The sequence below is a fragment of the Sinocyclocheilus rhinocerous genome, unplaced genomic scaffold, assembly GCF_001515625.1.
Source record: "Sinocyclocheilus rhinocerous isolate Xijiao unplaced genomic scaffold, SAMN03320098_v1.1 scaffold816, whole genome shotgun sequence".
In the NCBI taxonomy this organism is placed as follows: domain Eukaryota; kingdom Metazoa; phylum Chordata; class Actinopteri; order Cypriniformes; family Cyprinidae; genus Sinocyclocheilus; species Sinocyclocheilus rhinocerous.
Window position 1 is genome coordinate 4,148 of NW_015660894.1, and position 16,073 is coordinate 20,220.

The 16,073-nt window shown below is 36.8% G+C and overlaps 1 protein-coding gene and 1 long non-coding RNA gene across 2 annotated transcripts in view; one reads left to right on the plus strand and one right to left on the minus strand.

Annotated features, from left to right (window-relative positions):
* The first annotated feature begins 1,214 nt into the window (after window positions 1-1,214).
* On the plus strand, window positions 1,215-1,664 carry LOC107726095 (uncharacterized). Its single transcript, XR_001638225.1, has 3 exons — window positions 1,215-1,359; window positions 1,448-1,468; window positions 1,583-1,664. It is a non-coding gene; the product is annotated as an uncharacterized LOC107726095 (long non-coding RNA).
* A 2,715-nt stretch (window positions 1,665-4,379) lies between these two features.
* LOC107726105 (synaptotagmin-like protein 2) overlaps window positions 4,380-16,073 on the minus strand; it is an 18,017-nt gene continuing 6,323 nt past the window's right edge. Inside the window, exons 6-19 of the mRNA XM_016535606.1 lie at window positions 13,939-14,053; window positions 13,038-13,847; window positions 9,741-12,263; window positions 9,209-9,301; window positions 8,896-8,943; window positions 8,689-8,783; window positions 8,479-8,592; window positions 7,243-7,412; window positions 7,058-7,160; window positions 6,531-6,692; window positions 5,723-5,816; window positions 5,305-5,404; window positions 4,976-5,181; window positions 4,380-4,885 (exon numbers count right to left, since the gene is read on the minus strand). Of these exons, the coding sequence (XP_016391092.1) occupies window positions 4,737-4,885; window positions 4,976-5,181; window positions 5,305-5,404; window positions 5,723-5,816; window positions 6,531-6,692; window positions 7,058-7,160; window positions 7,243-7,412; window positions 8,479-8,592; window positions 8,689-8,783; window positions 8,896-8,943; window positions 9,209-9,301; window positions 9,741-12,263; window positions 13,038-13,847; window positions 13,939-14,053 (4,782 nt within the window). The 3' untranslated portion in view covers window positions 4,380-4,736. The remainder of the gene's footprint in view (window positions 4,886-4,975; window positions 5,182-5,304; window positions 5,405-5,722; window positions 5,817-6,530; window positions 6,693-7,057; window positions 7,161-7,242; window positions 7,413-8,478; window positions 8,593-8,688; window positions 8,784-8,895; window positions 8,944-9,208; window positions 9,302-9,740; window positions 12,264-13,037; window positions 13,848-13,938; window positions 14,054-16,073) is intronic.

Consider the following 16,073-nt stretch of genomic DNA (forward strand, 5'->3'; position numbering starts at 1 on the left):
GAGTTAAATCTCTTTTTTGGCTCATTTTATCTGTAAAAGAAAACTTGCCTAATAATTCTGCACACCTGAATATAAGGAGATTTTCACTTCCAGCTTTCATGGACAATTATGTATCACTTATAAATGATTAAACAAAATTAATAGTAGTTACTGGTAAAATGTGCTTGGAAAAATATGATCAGAATATCAATTTAAAAATTATGCACACACTGTAATATAAGTAAATAATACTAAAATAACTGTTTATATAAGATATGCATAGATAAAATAGATAATATCTAACATTAGGTATGGATATATGATATTTTACAATCAATATGTTCAAAGCTTAGTTAGCCTTGTCATATTTAGATTTTGTCAATTCTTCAATGCAAATTTACTGCAACTGCTGGTATGCAAATTGAATAGGATGTGGATAAAACTATAAATAAACTATTTTTTTATTATTCTATTTAATTTATAAAGTTGTTAATTCCTTAATTGTGTATTTATTATATGAATGATTAATAGAACTCTGCATTTGTATAAATAAAGCTGTTCTATTATTTTCTGAAACCTGGACTTTTTGTTTTGCCCTTGTTGTGAGGATTTGTGTAAAGTTTATATAACTTAATGTTGAGTTTTATTATTTTTGTGAGTTGCACTCTATTCATAGATTGGATTCTTTTATTACAGTTTTTCACTTCTTAAACGTGAAAAGTTCATACAAATTGTATTTGACTGTTCTGATTTACAGCAGTGAATAAATGCTATTAATTGATAAGGTATCTCTGTTTATTGCTGATTTTAAAGCTTACTGAACTTTAAATGATTCAGATATCTACAGTTCTACATATAAATACACAATATAAGATTGGCCCCTCTGTATTAGTTGTGGCCCCTCTTGTGCCTCCCAGTTGAAAATATCCTAGAATCGCCCCTGCATGCAAGCACGTTATGTATATCTGCCGTGAAATTCTATAATCGCTTTATTTCTACTGTTCTCATGTTCTACGTTGAGATAGATTATTGTTTTAGTTCATCTGTCTATTGTGAATTGCAAGTATAAGTGTGTTAATGAAGATTGTGGTTAAATGGCCTAGTCAGATGCTAATATGGCAATCCATTGAGCTGTAGCATTTCACTTATTTCCAGTAATACTGATAATGTCAAATTATTGTATTTGAAGTTTGTATTATTCACTTTATTGTATTTGTTATCTTTGTACAGACCACACCTATTCCATGCTCCATAGCACAGTAAATTCATCAAAGACAGAACTGTTGTTGACTGAGTTCCTGGGTTCTGACCAGCCCACCAGGGCAAATTATCCCTTCCACAGTCCTTTAAAGATAAACTCAACATTTCCAAATCCTACAGGTACAAAGAATCATATAATAGTTATATAAAAAATAACTAAAGTTACTGATTTGTACTGATTTCAAATTCTCTTCCACTTCTTCCTCAGGTGGCGTTGTGCCCGCTAGATGTAAGAATTCACTCATTTTATTGAACTCATTAAGAACCTTATCTAAATAGTTCTATTATTGTTTTGTAATTTTGATGTGATTTAATATTGATTTATCTTCCTATGTGTATCTAGTATCCTCATCAGCATCCATCCCTCAGCTGACGTATGTTGGTGTAGCCACTGGCTTGCTGAGCTTCTTTCTATTTGACTGGTTGTCTACATCAGGACTTGGACAGTGATCGACATCGGGATTCGGGAATTCCTTATCACTTGACTGAAAACAATGTTTCTTAGAAGATATCTCACCTGTTACGTAAATGGGAGAAAATATATTATGTGTCAGTTATTAGCACCTCAATTTTTCTATTTTTTTCTAAAAAGAAACATATTCAATATGTAGTTTACATATTTTGTTCTTTTGAAAAGTCTATAATGCATGTAACACTGCTTTGGGGGAAATGTATGCACAATGAATGTAACAATTTAAGGTTTAAACTTGAATAAAAATATTAGAACCTGTCTTTGTCCCCCGGGATTTTCACTCATCCGGGTTATCAGTTATCAGTTAGGATTTCATTCATTAGCAGCTTAATGTTCAGTTAAATATTTGTTCACGTAACATCAAACACAGGTGCACAAAAGTCTTCAAAAAAGTGAGGAGTATATTACCTTTTAAGACTATCTCAGCATAAACATGCATATGACTGACTGTGTAATACATCAGTTTCCCTTCCACTCTCGTTCTGTATTTCACTTCGCTTCGGAAACCACTTTTAATAGTTAAAAGTTGATGGTTTGTAATGGTATTTGTGGAAACCATTAGAATTTCTGTGATGGTTTCTGATTTTTTTTCCAGCATTTTTTGACTTAAATTGTAGAATTCCGAAATTTGAAGCAAAAAGAGAATTTGACTTTAGCTTTGTGAAACTATACTACATAAAACATATAAACATATACACTACATAAAGCAAAACAAAAAACAGCAGCCGGCCGAATGAGAAGCAAATTCACTCTCTGACAACCATGCCTTTTTCATGGTTACTGCTGTAAAAGCAGCGCCGCGCTTTTATGATACTACTTTAATATGCAAGATGAAAAAGAAATAACATCTAAAATCATAAAAAATGTGCAAAAGCAATTATTTTCAAAACAAGTGTTTTAGTATAACCAGCAGGAGAGCAGTGATGTGTGAACTGGATTTGATGAAAGTACAGTGTGTTACAGTAATGTTATTAACTATTATGTCCGATAACTGAAATTATTAACTATTTTTCACAATAAAAAAAAAATAAAATAATTGCGTTAACTATTTTTCATAATAAAAATCATAAAAAATGTGTAAAAGCGATTATTTTCAAAATAAGTGTTGTAGTATAACCAGCAGGAGAGCAGTGATGTGTGAACTGAATTTGGTTAAAGTACAGTGTGTTACAGTGAAGTTATTAACTATTTTGTCCAATAACAATGAAGCTAATGACTATTTTTTTTCATAATAAATAATCGTAAAGAATATGTCAAAGCAATTATTTCCAAAATAAGTGTTGTAGTATAACCAGCAGGAGAGCAGTGATGTGTGAACTGAATTTGGTGAAAGTACAGTGTGTTACTGTGAAGTTATTAACTATTTTGTCCAATAACAATGAAGCTAATGACTATTTTTTTTCATAATAAATAATCGTAAAGAATATGTCAAAGCAATTATTTCCAAAATAAGTGTTGTAGTATAACCAGCAGGAGAGCAGTGATGTGTGAACTGAATTTGTACTACATTCTCATAATTATGATTACTATATAATAATTTGTAATATACAATTAAGTTGACTTTTTTAAACTTACAGAATATACGGTACCAAACCAACCCCATTCACACTCCTTTCTTATGATATCAGACAGTTGATGTAATTTATCACAGGCATTCAAATATTATGGGACTGGGTGGGGACTATAATTGGTTCTCATCTTTATGAGCTAACATTAATATATTTTACATGTCCATTTCCATTTTTTTCTTTGTTTAAAATATGAATAGCACATTTTGACTTTATACGTTTTGACGGTATTTGAGAATGTGGGTTAAGAGGGCAAACGTTTAGATGTCACAATTTTGTGCATCCGTTTATGCGTATCTCCTGTATGTGAATCTCAGTGCAAAATCTTTCTCTCCCAAAGGAGCACATGTTCTTTGTTTTTTCTGAAAGAGTGTGTGGAACTTGGAGTGTGCTGTTTATCTAGTCCTTTGAGACGGGAGAGAGTATGTGCCAGCTGCACAGTGTACACATGTTCAGACAGCTCTGCTCCTCTTCAGTCTCACCAGAGCTCTTGTTCTGCGAGCGTGACCCGGTCTCACCTCCTCCTTTCAGAGCCTTGGCTCTTTGCACCAGATCTCAACAGTGGTGCATTTATTTGTATGCATTGTCAGAATTGCATTGATGTAATGCACTGTCAATGGCTTAAAAACAGTTGTATCCAGAATTGAGTAGCCAACAAGGTGGCAGATTTTAAAATGGCATTTTTCTGTGGAGTCCTGTGCTATACTTTCTTGGGTAGCCAGATGTTAATTTGTGTATTCTGTGCATGATATAGTGTAGTATATACCCATACTAGGGTAAAATTTGTCACCATGCACATACAAATACCTTTGATATAGTAAGATAAAAAAACATTTCAGCATGGTGAACCAACTTTCTGTTTATTTATTTGCTTTTGGCATGTTTACTGGGAGTATCCTGCATTATTTTGCTTGTAGTACAGTATGTCTTTGAGCTTTGATGTTAGTACAGACGTATTTGACAAATAAAGCAGTCACCCACTTTGCAAAACTATTTTGAAGTCTTGAACATATACTATAGTTTATAAGGTCTTAAGACTCAAAATATATGTGATGTTTTAAGGGATTATCGTTAGCTATATGAATCTGTAACCTCTTAAAAACAGATTACATTAGAAAAGAATCACCTGAACATCCACCTTTAGACATTGCTTATAACTTACTTTTATGGAAAGCATTTTGAAATCGGTAAATGATCTCATGTAATATGTTATTGGCTCAATAAATTCAATCTGATCTCTGTTCAATCCTACTGAACACAGGAGTGAAGGCAATAAATAAATCCAGCTAGAGAATATCTATATATCTGGAAACGGAACTCGTGTTGATGTCAGGTCTAATGGGGGCCAAAAAGTCCTAACGTGACAAAAACCTAATCTATTATACTATAAATCATAACAAATGCAAGCTGGACAAATATTATTTGAAAGACGTGATTTGATAAATGTCCCTGTAATCTCATTTCCATGTGTTTTTGGCTGCTGTTACCATCCTCAGTGGTAACATGCCCTCCACCCATTCATTTGGAGATTCCATCGTTCTCCTCCATAAAGCGACTTCCTCTGCTGTAGAGTCCATCCAGTCCACCTGTACTCCGTAACTCTTGCCTGTACACAAAATTGGCTTGCATATCATTTTTGTGTTAATATGTATTTTATAGATCTCAGATCCAATAAACATCCAACACTGGACTGCACCTGTGCCCATGCCGAGTCTCAGGCCTCCGAGCAGGTGATTGGCTAGTCGGTCACGGTCCCAAACAGTAAGCTCCACACAAGCCTCTCTCAGGTCCTCTGCCCTGAAGCCATCATAAACCATAGTGTGGTTAAATACGGGGTTGACTGTTCTCTTCAGCACCCGAGTCTTCTGACGGCTCTTTTTGCTGGTGTCGGGGAGTACAAAGCTGTGCAAGGAATTAAACAAACCATTATTTAGTAGGACACTAAAGATCTTTTCAAGAAAAATAGCTATAATGCCATGCAATCACAATATAATAGAATTGTTTTATTATTGTTATTATTATTACCATTTTACATATGGGTCAATAGTTGGACTTCTGATAAGAGGGAGATTCTTGCAGTCTTTTACCCAGATATGCACCTCACCAGAGCCAGGAGTGTTTTTTGCTGGATAAAAAAAAAAAGAAAGAAACATTAGCACCGATCATTTGACAGAACTTTGACATTTGACTTTTTCTGTGACATAATGTGCTGTCTTTCATTATATCAGTTCAGCTGTGCACTGAGAAGAGTTTTGTGTAGGAAACATTTTCACTCAGAAATTATATAGAAATAACAAGCAAACCATTGAATTAAAGGTGAAATGAAGAAGAAAAGTTACTCTAATAATCTTTACTTACAACTTTCATTTTCACAAATCATTTTTACAGTGTATGAATGTGAATTATTGTGAATAGTAAATGATTGTAAAGGGTGGAGCCTTACAGTGGGAAATCTGAGGCAGGAAACGTACGGCCAGTCTCATCTGCCCTCTCAAGTCAGATGGCTGGAGGCTGTTTGTGGCCTGAGAGAACAGATTCTGGAATCAGAACAAAACAGCTTAAAGACGTAATTCAGCCAAAAATTTAAATTCTGCCATTATTTAAAGCTATGGGAGGCAAATTTTTCCAGTTTCTTGTCATACTGGTTGAAAGTCTCTTCTTATATACACCTTCTTATTTAGACCACTTTAATTATTGATTGCTATCAGGTTGTGAAAAGATTTTCAACAGTCAGAATTGGGGGAGACGTGATGTGCAAAAGGGGCGTCTGCAAAGGTTTTTTGAGAACATGCTTTTCTTTTGTAGTTCCACTAGAAGACACTAGTAGCACAGACACTGCATACTCCAGCATACTCCCAACTTGTGCACAGATTTTGGTCCCAATTTGCAGTCTGGAGAAGTCATTGCATTTTTAGTGTATGATGGGCTTTAAGCTTTTTTTTTTTTTTTTAAGCTTCAGGCTCATTCCATCAAGTCAGTGGATTTTAAACATGTTTGATATTTTGATTTTAGGACACATGTTTTCATTTGTCGTATGCAACATGGCGGATGTTTCTGTGTTCGGAATAATTTGAAAGTCTGCACTAGTACACCAAAAAATAAATCAGTAAAATAAAAAAAACCTGTTTACCTATTGGTTGTCCAGGTAACATTAGAGTAAGAGATCATGCATTTGTGTATGAAGTATTTTAACTTTGAAAATGCTGTATAATTGCCATGTAAGAGAAATGATCAACAAATTCATACTATACCCTTGGTTTAAGAGGTAAAAGTTTCCACTCTGTGTCATTAAAATCCCAAGAGGAGAGGTCGAGCTCTATCTCACCCAGGAAGCTGTTACGACCAAATGTGTCATTGTGCCATGCTGAAAGGTTGAGAACCTGGGACGTCAGGTACTCCATTCGAACTCTGTACTGTATGCATCAAATAATAAAATGAAAAAATATTATTAGGCATTTGGTGTAATGCATATAGGGGAGGTTGGGGCCTGCATTTCCCCCATTATAGCCTGGAAGAAATTATAGTAAATTGAACACACCCAATAGCGGGGCATGTTGTCACAATGGAGTCTCCCATTAAACAGCCTATTATAGACATTTCAGCTTGGTATGAATAGTAAAGCAATTACGAAACATTACGCAATTAATGCAACAAAGTGAAATGTGATGTGCAAATATATCAAATCATTACAAATATTGTAATTACTAAATGCATAACATTTAAATGCATGAAAAATGCGACAACTGGCCCTGACTTGTTCTGTCAGTGATGCTCTTACCCTAAGAATCTCATTGTATGTAGGATTCAGTGTTTTCTTCTTCACAGCAGTTTTTCTTTTTCCCAAATTGACAGGATCAGGAATGAGGTAACTCTTGACGTACCTACAAAAAGAACAAGCTATCCATGGAGAAAAAAATCTATTTAGAGGAGAAAGGGTGGGTGGTACTGAGATCGCAATCTTACGGGTCAGATCGATTCCTCTTGGTGTCCACTGCTGCTAGATTCTGGCACTGAACAACAAAGATGTGGAACTCCCGCAACTTGTGCACATAGTTTAGTGAAAACTGGATGCTTCCTTGGACGTCAACACTGCTGTAGTCGCTATTGTACACACTCACAACACTGCCGCTAACCTGACGATGGAAATTCAGTATTGAATAATTCCCAGTACACCAATGTGCTGAAGTGGTTAGTTCACCCAAAAATGAAAATTCTGTCATTAATTACTCACCCTCATGTCATTTTAAATCCGTAAGACCTTCATTCATTTTCGGAACACGAATTAAGATATTTTTGATGAAATCCTAGAGCTTTCTGACCCTGCATAGACAGCAACGCAACTGATATGTTTAAGGCCCAGAAAGGTAGTAAGGACATCGTTACAATAGTCCATGTGACATCAGTGGTTCAACCTTAATTTTATGAAGATACGAGAATACTTTTTGTGTGCAATAAAAAAAATTAAAAAAACTTTATAAATCAATTTCTTCTCTTCCGGGTCAATCTCCACCTCAATTAATGACAGTATCATGACGCATGTGTGTGCATTCCACAGCGTATCCGGGTTCTACGTCAGAACGCCAACTCCTGTGTCAGCAGCGCCACACGCTGTGACAGAAGAGAAGAAATTGTTGAATAAAGTCGTTATTTTTGTTTTCTTTACATACAAAAAGTATTCTCGTATCTTCATAAAATTAAGGTTGAACCACTGATGTCACATGGACTATTTTAACAATGTCTTTACTAACTTTCTGGGCCTTGAATGTGGTAGTTGCGTTGCTGTCTATGCAGTGTCAGAAAGCTCTCGGATTTCATCAAAAATATCTTAATTTGTGTTCCGAACATGAACGAAGATCTTACTGGTTTGGAATGTCATGTGGGTGAGTAATTCAATTCAATTAGCGTACTTAAGCAAAACATGTTCATCTCAATAATCTGGTTAGAATAAAGCCCTGCACTGCTTTTTTCTCCTAGAATATTCTGTTTAATTTGGATTACGATGGTCTGGTTACAAAAGTAAAATGGTTTGTGAATGGTGCTTCATGATGACTTAAAGAAATTAACTATAACACAAATCATATGTGAGGCAAGTGGAATAATTGACAGGTTCTGTTTCCATAAGTGTATAGAGTATATACTATATTATATGCATGTGCTTGGTAAATAGTTAGGTATATAATATATAGAATATGAACATACAGATGACAGGGAGGTGGATCCAGAGTAGTTGCTGAGGTCAGTGAATTGTCTGTTATTCCACTGTGGCACACTGCTGCGAGAACTGCTCTCGGAGTCACTTTCTCCTCCATCACTCTATAAAGACAGGACAGTAACAGACACTTTGAGCACCACAAATTTTTTGTGACCTGACCTTTTATCTTAGATAAAAAAAACGACAAATGAACCAACTTCTTTTTGCAGGAATGAGGGCACTGATTTACTGAGTTGCTTCAGGTGCACTGGGTCTGATGTGGCAAAGGAAGTTTGGACAAGTGTGCTAGAGTCTTAAACAAGACATCAGGAGTGAGATTCAGAGCAAATGCCAATGTAATATGATGTCAACAAAATTAGTGCATACACTGTAAAACATATCAAGAAGTTAAGCTCAAAACTTGCCATCATAGTTGCTCTGCATGTAGTCATTTTTTTGTTTTTGGTCTTGTCCTTAGGGAAAAGATCACAATGACAAAACACAGGAAATAGTAGAACAGATTCTGTTGTCACCTGTACTTTCCATTTAGAGCCAAACAATAAGGTGTACTCTGGAAGAAGCATTGTGCTGCTACTGCGAGATAAGTAAACTCTGAAAGGAAAAGCTAAATATGGATATGGTATATTTAGCTGAAAAACTAATAATAAACAGTATATAAGTTATAGTCAGATACAGTTTAAAAAAAGTTTGACATGATAAGAGAGGATTGATGCTTACTTGGAAGAGTGCTGATGTCTTCCATGCTTTTATGGTACACTGGTCTAGGTGAAGCTCGTCTCAAAGCTTTGTGAATGGGACTTTCATTTTCACCTGTAAGATTTAACAGTGTAAGTTTGATCCCATAGAGGTATAAAGAATTAATTCAAGAAGCAAGAAGAATGTTGCTGGTGTTTTGTTCCCTTTTCTTGTACTATTGTGTTATGTGAGAACTTACTATTTGACACTTGAAAGGGAAGCTGTGAGAAATTCTAAAACAACGCAGATTTAATTACATATACCTAATTTGTAAACAGTTTAAGACTGGGGTAATTTAGTCCTTTTTAAGTCATGTTCATTTCTAATGAATGAATTCTCTAATTTGTCCTTCAAATTGTGATCTGATCAGAAGAGGTGTATTATTACTTTTTTAAATAATCAGATTTACGATTCACACCTGGCAGTTGATGAAACTGAAAAATTGAAAGTGTTCCTGTAGCTCAAATAATAGAGCATACTGATAACAACACCAAGGTCAAAGGTTCAAACTCACGGTTTAAATTCCCCTTAGTGGCATTTCCATCAGTTTGTGTGGTTGAGTGGCATCCCAGGCTCCCTCTCCTGGTTTGTAGGTCAGGGGAACCCTGTACTGGAGTACTGGTTTTCACAGGGGAACATTTACAGCTGCGGTGTGTCTCTGGAGATGATGTAAATGAAGTGCAGATAAAATCGTCAACCTGCTCTGTAACTGGAGGTGGAGTGTACATACTTCTGTCCTCTGTGATGCCAAGGTAATGCTGGTAGTCCCGTGGAATGAAGGATCTAGCAAGAGGTTGAGAGTCAGAATCCTCTGATGTACGTGACGGTCTTCTCTGAATGTTTTTGTCTCTGTCTCTCCAACAGATTTCTGTGGATGTTTTTGGCAGGGTATAGCTAGCTTCCTGTGTTTTCCTGGACTGTGTGATGCTAGTTTCTGGTGCCTTTTTAACCTGTTGCAGATTGGGGCCCTGGGACTTCTTGGACTGAAGATTTAAGTCCTGGCTTTGCTCCTCAACCGCAGTGTTCACAGAAAACATGCTGGTGGCGCGTCTCATGGCATTTGCTTTTCCGTTTAGACTGCCTTTGCTATTTCTTCTACCGTGTTTAGGTTGTGACTCTTGACCAACCTGAGGTTTAGGTACCATTGTGGCTTCTGAAGAGATGTGAGAACCTTTCTGTTGCTGAAGAAAATGAGACACTCCATGGGAGAATGATTCGCCTGAGACCATGTGCGACTGATCGGTTTTTGATCCAGATTCTTGTCTTGACATAATCCTCTTCTTTGAGGGAGACTGGAATACTCTGGTTTTGGCTGGTGAGGATGTTTTGTTGTTCTGGCTTTCATTTACAAAGTCTTTGACATTGGCTCTTTCATTTTGGCTTTGTGGACTTAAGGATCTCTGATTTCCACTTTCAAGAACTGGTGACCTTTGCCCAGATTTTGTAGGTGATCCTCGCCAGAAGTCACGGAGGTTCTTAAACTGTAAAGTGCTCATACCATCCATCACACTTGGCTTATCCTTCCGTAGTGGATGCACCAAGAAACTGGGAGACAGTCTACCTCTGGCAGAAGTACTGTCCTCAACATCATCATCATAATCATCATAATCAGTACCTATTGTTCTGAGATCAAACTCAGATTTGGTAAATCTTTGGTTCAGTCGAGCAGTAGTAGTCGATCTGTTTTGAGCTGCTGCTGATGTTCTAGATTCTTTCTCCCAAAAGGACTTGAGTTGCTTGATCCTCTCTGCCATGTTCTCTTGCTGGGAATTCTGCTTAACAAAAGGCACTTGATTTGTCCTTGGTGCGGTTCTCGATTTTGCCTCCAATTCTTTTGGAGAAGTGTGATCTGCATCATTACTGTTGATGCTAATGGTGCCTCTGCTATCACTATTTTGACCCTCTAGCAAGGATCCACTGTCAAGAGATGGCGAAGATGATTTTAAATGTGGAACATCTTTCTCTAAGGGAGAGCTTGCATGTATGTGGTCAGTCTTCTGATTAGCATATGTCAATGGGAGTTTTGATTCATCTGTAAAAATGGGTACTTGAGGTTTATAGGTGGTGTTACCACTTCCAACATGCTCAAGGTCTACATCTTCTCCAACTCTCTCTTGTTTCTGATGTCCTGGAGATGTTACTTTCAAGCTCTGCTCACTTCTTAGTTGTTCCTCTACACCTTCAGTTGGCTTTCTGCTAATATCACTTGGGATTAAGTGTTCATTTTTAGCAGGTGCACTAGATTTGCCGATCAAAATCTTTGGACCAATGTTTTCTTTCTCCCAGAATGATCTCAAATTGGCAATCTTTGGTCGCTGGTTCTCTTCAGCACCTGTTATTTCTTTTGGCTGATTTTGAGTCTGCTTGATGTCAGTGTCTTCAAGTTTGACTTTAGTCTCTTCCTCTCTCTTGATTTTGTTCTCATTTAGACTAACTTTCCCACCTACAGAAATATTCACCTCTGGGATCTCTGGAGGCACATTGTTTGCAGTAAGAGCAGAGTCAATAGAAGGTTTCTTGATGAGAGGTTCTTTATAAGAAGCAGATTCATATCTTCTCTGTTCTTTTGGAGTACTCTGGGAAGGCTCATCAACACTCTGTTCCTTTCCCCAATCTGTCTGTTGTAGAAATATTGTATTGACTTCTGATGGAAACTCTTCGCTTTGGCGTGGTATGATTAAGTACACATTATCTCTTGGTTTGGCTCTCTGATCAATGTCATCTTCAAAGTCTATGTCATCGATCTTGGTGTCGTCCTCCATGTCTTGAACATTGCTCTCTACATCAAGCCTATCACTGCTGTCTGAGCTTCTGCTAAACCACTCAAGAACTTTGGCAATGGAATCTCCTTGTTCATCGGTAGGTGTGGAAATATGTTCATCTGTCATGACTTCCATTATGGCATCTTCTTGTTTTGAGTTAATAGTCTTTCGTTTTATATTGAAGACAAGGGGGCTGCTGTCAGTCTCACAGTCAGTAGAGGCATCTGTCTTGTTGAATGTATCTGTTATATTAAGGGATCTGGGAAATTGTTGATCTGTATAAAAAAAAAAACAGTGTAGCATTGAATGGCCAGAAAATCTAGACAACACTATTGTAAGCAAAAATTTAATTCAACTAAATTTAAATTTAGGATTATTTCACCCAAATATGAAAATCATGTTATCATTTACTAACCTGCATGTCATTCCAAACCCATATGACTTTCTTTCTTCTGCAGAACACAGCAGTGGATGCACAAAGCAGAAAATTTAAAGGGGTCATATGATGCTGCTAAAAAGAACATTATTTTGGTTCCCCCTTTTCGCCCCGGACAGCATCAACATTACACAGAAGGTTCCCTTTATACAACAGAAGCCGGGCAAGAGTGAGCTGAGGTGGCGGGGTCGAGAACGGCGAAATATCCAGTTGTGTGAATTTTCAATATTGGTGGTGGTTCCTTGTAAGTTGGTTTGTTGAAGCAGAAGAAGGGTGAACATTTCCATCACCTACTGGACTGGAGTGTGAAGAGCTGGATGAGTGTACAACTGCTTGAATATCAGATTGTATTTTACCAAAATGTGAAATGTATATTTTGCTGACACACTTGGGTGCTTTAGGCACTAAAGTGAGACCTAGTGTACTGCCATTATTTGTCAGTCCACCCAAAATTTAACTGGCTGCTTGTTAAATGATCTCCTGTGTTCGGCAGAAGTCAGTCAGTCATACAGGTTTGAAATGACATGATGATGGGTAAATAACATAATTCTAATTTTTGGGTGAATTTCTCCTTTAACAAATTTTGAACATTTCTAAAAAATGTGGATCATACCAACAGCAGTTTTCTTCATATTTTCTTCAGTTCCTATCGTTTCTGATTTTGGATACGGACTCATATGATTTTCCACATTCCCAGATTTGTGCAGTGTAGATTGAGGGGCAGTGATCTCATCCAGTGGCTTTTCAGAGTTGTCAGTCAACGTGAACATTGCATTTTCACGAGGAAGGTTAATTTCACCAGAAATGTTTTGGCCCTCTAATTCCATACTTGATGTCTGAGGAAGGCAACTGTTTGTTTCTCTTCTTTGTTTTACAAGTTCTTCCACTTTTTTGCCATCATCTGCTCTTGTGATAGAGTTTAGACTTAGACGTGGTTTTATTTTTGGCTTTTCTTGTAAGCCTTGTGGAGGGTTTATCAGTTGCGATGAAGCTCTAACTGGTAAACGTGACTTTGGCAACTTCAGTGGTGAAGGAGAGCTAAATTGCTCTTTGTTTTCAGTTTTGCTACCTGATTCTTCTGGACTACCCAGTGAAAGTATAGATTCTTCAAGATCCTTTTCTTGACTGCTGTTTTTGCAAACATAGCTTAGGGATACTACTGGTTGTCGCAGCTGGCTCTTGAGAGTGGTCTCATTGGAGCTATGTTTAGGGATACTTCTTGGTGGTGGAGACCTGATACCTGAGCCTGCTGTGGTGGACACAACCTGGCTGGACACAGAGTTGGTGCTGTCTGAGACAGAGCTCTGCGGTTTGTTGATTTTGGTCCTCTTCTTTGGCACAGGCTTTTGACCAGGAGGTTTGTTGTGTGGGGTGTTAAAGACCTCACTATTAACTTCACCATGACTTGCTTCCTGATGTTTTACTGCAAATATGAGACTTGTAAGCATGGAAGAACACAAAACTACAAATTTATGAGCACAAATGAACATTATACAACAAGTTGCCACATAAACCTGAATCAGAGCCTCGGTCTAATGATTTCCTGAATCCAGGTCCTGATGTAAAGTGGATATCAGTTTCCTCAAAATCAAGCTCTATTGGAACACTGTTAAATGGGTTGTGCCTTGGCTGGAACCAGGTAAACAGACAAAGTTTACAATGAATAAATACATTGATTATTGATGCCATATTGATTTATTTGTCGTTTAGCATTGACTTTCACTCAAAATTAACACACTAGAGGGACCTAGACTTAAAAGGGGTCATATCATACATCTGTATTAAGTCATTTTATTTATTACCTTATGCTGTAGTTTTACTGAAGATATGAATTTTAGATAAAATTCATGACAATTTTCCACCCTCTATCTGATACATAGAAATAACCGATTTTTTATACCTCTGCACCTAACACCCTGGTTGCATGTGACATGAGAAACAGCTGTGTTTACTCACAAGCTGCAGGTCTGCTGATGAGTCCAATATACTCTATATACTGTTTGCTCTGCCCCATCCTTCAATAACAGCCTCTTTGCAAAGCCTGCGTTATATTGTGGCAGTATCCTCCTTAGTACCTCATACTGACCAGGTGGACCAAGTTTTTAAGTACAGATAGGTGTTGTTGATGTCTAAATGTGGGCGGCCATACAGTATGTTAAAGTGGACATAACACACAGTTTCTGCCAATCTCATGTTAATCTTGAGTACCAATAGAGTAGTATTGCATCCTTCATATCGCCGAAGAGTCTTTAGTTTTATCAGATTTATTAAAGAATGATACAGCTGTACCGCTTCTCTCCGAAAACAGTCGAGCTCCTGAAGGCGTGCCATGGGTGGAGCTAAAGAGTCACGAGCATGCAAAGCTTTTCCATAGCGATCGTCTGCAAGCTTGCGACATCGGCATAAATAAAACAGGAACAAAAACTTTATTGACTTAAATTAACTATGGCTCAAAATCAGATCCAGCCATATACTCTGGTTGCTGTGTGCGCACACTCTTCCTAAAGTAGTGCCTACACAAAGAAATCCACTCTTTATAACATCATACAGGGCCATACTCGAAAAAAACTTTCCAAAACTTATACGAACCCTGAAGGGATGTCGTTGGCACAGAAATACTATGTCATACGTCAACTCAGTTTTTAAGACTTTGGCCATGTATAGCATGAGAATCCAATTCTTTAGCAATGTAAATAAGTCGGAATGCATGAAATAGCAGTAGACATCCTCTTTAATGTATTCATTTGATAGCTGTAAGCAGGGGTTAAAGCAAAAAAAAATCCTGAGCCTGAACTTTTTTTCCGGGGGCGGGGTGGGGCGGGGCAGCACATGCAAAGCATGCAATGACTGTGGCAACTTTAACATTTGAAAGGATACTATGGCAAAGTTATTGCTTTCTTTATTCAAACAGATTTTTTTTTCATGAATATATGGTTGACCTGAAGACTGAAAGCTGTATCATACACTTGGAAAATTATGAGCTATGTCACCGCTTATCGACACTAGGGGTGTGACAATACACTTAGCTCACGAGATGAGACAAAATACAGATACTTGGTTCACTAGAACGTGACAATATTTTAATACTATTTTTAAGAAATTTTCAATGACAAAATATTTGTCTTTTAATTACAAAAAGTAAAACAATGCAGTTGTATTTAGAAATATTTTAACTAATCTAGGGCTGTAACTAATGATTATTTTGGTAATCAAGTAATCTACTGATTATTTTGACAACTGAGTAATCTGATATTTTTTAGTAACAAACAGACCTAAGTGAAAACCAGGCTTTAGTATGACTATTTATATATAAACTAACGATGAGGCAATAATAATTGGCTCAAATTAAATATAAAAACCAAGAAATTACAGGATTGTATTGAACAACACTGTTAAAATATATAATGTCATATGCCTATACATAATATTATGAACATAACCAACTTAAGTACATTATGTATTAAAACAAATACCTGCAGAGGGCGCCAACGGCCTGGTGACGTTTCACTTTACTGCGTGATTAAACGATGTTTAAATCCATTTAATTTTAATATTTGGCCACATGCAGAAACTTTTATTTTGAAATCGCGATGTACAATAAATGGCATATTTAGAAATATGATGTATTCTCCTGTGTTGGCAAAGGTTT